The sequence below is a fragment of the Limulus polyphemus genome, unplaced genomic scaffold, assembly GCF_000517525.1.
Source record: "Limulus polyphemus unplaced genomic scaffold, Limulus_polyphemus-2.1.2 Scaffold6052, whole genome shotgun sequence".
Lineage (NCBI taxonomy): Eukaryota > Metazoa > Arthropoda > Merostomata > Xiphosura > Limulidae > Limulus > Limulus polyphemus.
The window spans coordinates 2,220-7,287 of record NW_013671662.1 but is presented as its reverse complement, the minus strand read 5'-3'; the positions used below and the strand labels follow the sequence as shown (position 1 = coordinate 7,287).

The window sequence follows — 5,068 nt, the reverse complement described above, 5'->3', positions numbered from 1 at the left end:
TCATATTAAATTTTATTAGATTATATATATAAGTTTTAGACCCTATTTTAATAAAATTTGAGCAAATAACGATCATGGAGCAAAAATATTTAGCCTTTCTTAGAATTTCTCAAGAATGGAGCTTGGGGTAAAACAAAATTTTAGTCCGACCGCACTTAACCCTAATAATTCTGTTATTTTATCATTTCATATAGTTCCGATTGCTATATTTCGCACTGAGACAGAAAGCGACGAATTATTCGAGTTAACCCGTAAACAGTATACCAGTCAAGCCCGTTTTGAGTACGTTTATTTCTTTTCGTTATTAACCTGTTCTAAAAGCTCTTCTACATCTATAACTTAAAATTTATTACTTAGAGGAATGTTATTACGCGAAAACTCAGATATGCATATGTTAATAGTTTCATTTAAGGGAATATTTGTAACATCAAAGCTCGTTACTCACGTGTGCTGATTAAAAAAAGAAACAAATAGTTGTAAATTAAACGTAATAAGCTTTTCTCGTGATATTAAATTCACGCATTGAGTACAATTAGAATATTTTAGAATAATGCCATTTTTAAAAACAAAATGTTAAGTATATTAATAAACAGTTAATTGAAACTGAATCTCCTCGTATCAGTAATATGATATCGATAGATATTATTATTTTATATTTTATAAGGATATCAAAATTTTCAACTGTAGAATCTTTTGTATCCATTAGGCACTACGAACCTGTTGAGCTTATTAGAACAAATATAGGCCTAATCGACTATATGCCTTCAGTAAAATATCGTAGGTTGAGGCCTATTACTGAAACTACTTCTGTTCCAATGGGTGATTATGATAGCAATAAGGATTTGTACGTATTGTTCCGAGCTTTTCAGAGATTATTCGACATTCGTCTCACAGCCAACTCTTCGGCGTTTTCCCCCAAAACCAAAGTGGATGTTTTAAACAAAAAAGGTAGGGTAATTAATCATGCACAATATGATATCCCAAAAAATATTTTTTACACTGGATATTTAAAAGGTATGCCACATTCTACAGTATACGGTTATGTACGGAAAGGAAGTTTTGTTGGAACAGTGCAGGATGAAAATGACACCTTCTACACAGATCTAGCTGATAAAAATTATTTTAGAGTTAATGGAAGCTATGGAACTGTTATCTACAAGTATTCAGATATTATTTTTTGTAATCTCCAGTCGCATAACACTTGCAAAGAAATAGATATCTATATGAAAGGACCGCGCAGAACAGACATTCTGACAAGATCAAGAAAAGTATCAAAGTTAATTATCAGTCAACTTAAGTAAGTATCATAATTTAAAATGAAATTTGATATATTTACCAAATAGGCCTACCTAAAATACCTACTACCATTGGCATTACTGGTTTCATTGTTTCTTGTAAAAATAATTAAAATACACGATTTTTTTACAAAATAAAAAATTAACACGTCAAATAAATAAACTGAACGATCAATGAAAATTTTGAAGGAACTTGGAAGTCTGAAAAACAAATATTTATTTCATTGGGATTAGATTTTTAAAAATGACGCAAGTGCAGGTAGTTTTGAACGTAGTGTGTTTTGGTAAATTGTAGTTACTGTACAACTTTTTTTTTATTGGTAACATCGATGACGATTACTTACGTAGACCTAGTTTCTAGGAGCATAGTTAAAACTAGGAACCAAATTATTTTTCATATTAATAATAATTATATAAATCAATACAGTTTGGGAAAATAAATAAATGTGCTAATTATATTTTTGTCTAAATTTTAAAAACTGAAGGTCTTCAATGTGTAATTTCACTAACATACAAATCAAAAATGTTTATGCCTACGTTTCCTCATTATTTCCTAGATATTTAATAATAATTCATTTGTTATCAGTAATAATAAAAAAATAGTTTGTTGTTTTTTTATATATATATATTGTACATCTTAAAGGTTTTTTATATAAATCCCAGTGAAAAAATAATTCCCTAATTTGGTCTATTCACCAGGATAATATTTGTTGTACGAAACATACAGATGGCTTATTAAAAGTAAAATATACCACCAACAGAAAACCAAAAATATTTGCATAAAAGATCAACTAAACTGCATCATTCTGTTTTCATATTTTATTCAATAAGCATTAGAATATAGTCTAAAATGAAAATCTTAAATAGCTGTAAGTAACAAAACGTACTTCATCTTAGTTATTATATAACCCACATTCTAAAAACTTCTCAATCGCAATCTACATTGTTGAAACTATTGGACTGTATAGTATCTTCTTGTTACAGTAACCCAGAAATTGCTACAGAGAAGAGATCCACAACAACTCAAGAAAATAAAATATGCAGCTTGGAATTAGTGGCAGATCATACTTTTTATTCTAGCAGAAACAGTGACAGAGAAGCTATAATTTCTGAAATGCTGTATTATGTTCACAGTGCCAACGACATTTTCATGTCAACTGATTTTAATATTGGTTTCAAAGTTGGCTTTCTCGTTGAAAAAGTTACAATTTTCTCGAATGCATTTGACACCGATAATCCGTTTTTTAGTGGCGACGGAAGTGCAGAGCAAATCTTGAACAGCTTTACATATCATATTCAAAACAAATGCTTAGCTTTAGGCTTCTTACATCGAGATCTTCCGAACGATGTATTGGGCTTAGCATACATAGCAGATTCCGACAGTACTTATGGTTATATTGGGGGAATATGTGAGCCTCCAGTAAACATCAATCATAATTTCCGGAGCTACAATACTCTCATTGTAACAACCAAACACAACAACAGACCTTCACCAAAAGCAACCACGGCTTTGACTGTAACCCACGAATTTGGTCATAGTTTTGGTAGCCCGCATGATTCTACATCTAACCCTAAATGCAGTCCTGGGGGTGTAAAAGGCCAGTTCATAATGAATCCTTATTCCAACGATGGGTCAAAAGTTAATCATAAACTGTTCTCCAGCTGTACTCGTGCCGCTATAGCTCCTGTAATCCAAACTAAGGGTAAGATACTTCTTTACTCCTTTTTTAAGTATATTATTATGTTGATAAATACCTTAACAAACTGTCATAATTTAAAATGAATCTTGGAGCAAACAACTAATTTGTCGTTAAAATCGCTTGTTATCTCCAAAGCATGCAACCCAAAGTTAGTTAAGAAATGATCAGTAACAAAAATGTCATACCTATGCGATATTTCCGGTAGAACGGTTTTTTCTCAGAACAGTCAGTTTGGCTCACTGTTAATATCTTCCTATCTCCAACAAGGATCGTCTAATAGCAAGACTCGACGCCAGTAGGGTAACGAATACACGAAAATTGATTTACAAACACATGATCACGATACAAGAGCAAGTAGTCAGCAGTGTGTGTGTCGAACTGATAAGAGTGGCATAAATCTGTATTCAAAATTTCTTATCTTGATGTGTTCCCCCTGAAGTTAAACTCAAACCTCAGTTTTCCAACAAACACTACATTCTACAGTGAAATACAGAGAGTTCATCTTCAGTTAAACTTACCGTTAGCTCTCCCTAAGTACAACTAAAGTTAACATTAACTATCCCTAAATACAACTAAAGTTAACATTAGCTCCCCCTAAATACAACTAAAGTTAACATTAACTCTCCCTAAAAACAGATAAAGTTAACATTAACACTCTCTAAATACAGCTAAATTTAACATTAGCTCTTCCTAAGTACAACTAAAGTTAACATTAGCTCTATAGTTAGGTCTGTAGTTAAATGTTGCCCCAGAAAGGTTTCAAAGGAATCACTCTATGTATAGTTGGAAAATATACATCATCACTCACCACTATATAGAAAATTCCTTCCACCAGGGCAAACCCAGCTTTGTATGCTTTATATATAAAAACAAAAGCATTAACAAAGCCGGATTTGTGCACGAATTCACCTTGTACACACAAGCTTTGTCCAATATGAATCGAGCACTAGGGCATGGCAGCCTTAAACTATTATCCATTTTGCCGACAGAGAAGATAACTTTACTTCTGAACGTAACGTGCTATCTACTCTGCAGGCAATTAGGCTAATTGCCAGTTTAGTGAAAGTTGAAGTGTCTACTTGGGTAACTCTCTGTGTCCAAAGTGGAAAACCTCAAAAACACAATAATTATGAAATATTTTTCATCTTAACTAAGGGTTTAGCAGACACATAACACCGTTCTGTATTACACCCCTTCCAATTTGACAATTTCTAGATCAAGAACTACAAAAAAAGAACAATCGACCTTTAAGTTCATGGTGCCCAATAAATGGTATAATTCACTTCGGTCTGGTAAAATTACCTGCTTACAACACTCATAATACCTACTCTTTTTTTGAAGAGGGGTTAATCTAGTACACTACGTATAAATACAAGCATACCAGAAAAAATTCATGTTGAAGTAGACATAGTAGACATAGCAACAAATTTTAACATAGAACAACAAAACAAAAGCTCATAAGTAATGAATATCGCTCTTTAAATGTTCAAAATGAAAACATCAGTATCTTAATTAAAATCCTTAACTAAAGATATTACATACAGTACTAGACCCTTTACCACTGAAATACATTGCATAAAACACTAATGTAAGTCTTAATAAAGAAAACATTAAAAATAATCTTTCAACTATGAAAACTGTAAATAGCACTCCACTAATGTAGTTATATAAAACGAACCCTTTACAAATAAATCATAAAGATAAAATGGGCCTCTAAAGCTATACTTTAAAATAACCTTTACATAAAACCAAACCAAACAATCATAGAAAATATTTCCATACGTATAGAAAGGCCACAATACACCTGATAAACTATACCTATATATATGTACTACACAAAAGAACGTAAAACCACCAAACCTAAAACCATAACTACATATTTACACTATACAAATCAAAACATTAATTCTAGACATATATACATTTTACAGAAATAAATGAAAACTGCGCCATTAAATAAATAAGTATATATATATATATGTACAATTTACTGCACTTACGTAAACAATTAAGGTGAGAAGTTCGAATTACTTACTTAAAGGATTCGCGACAGCAAATCCTTTAATGCAACTG

General features: G+C 31.6%; 1 protein-coding gene across 1 annotated transcript; it reads left to right on the top strand.

Moving 5' to 3' along the window:
* Positions 1-758: 758 nt before the first annotated feature.
* Positions 759-2,998, top strand: LOC106473295 (disintegrin and metalloproteinase domain-containing protein 10-like; the record flags this gene model as incomplete). Its single annotated transcript, XM_013933979.1, has 2 exons — positions 759-1,297; positions 2,280-2,998. Coding segments are annotated over exons 1-2 (1,258 nt in total), but the record flags the coding sequence as incomplete, so codon positions are not given.
* Positions 2,999-5,068: the final 2,070 nt, after the last annotated feature.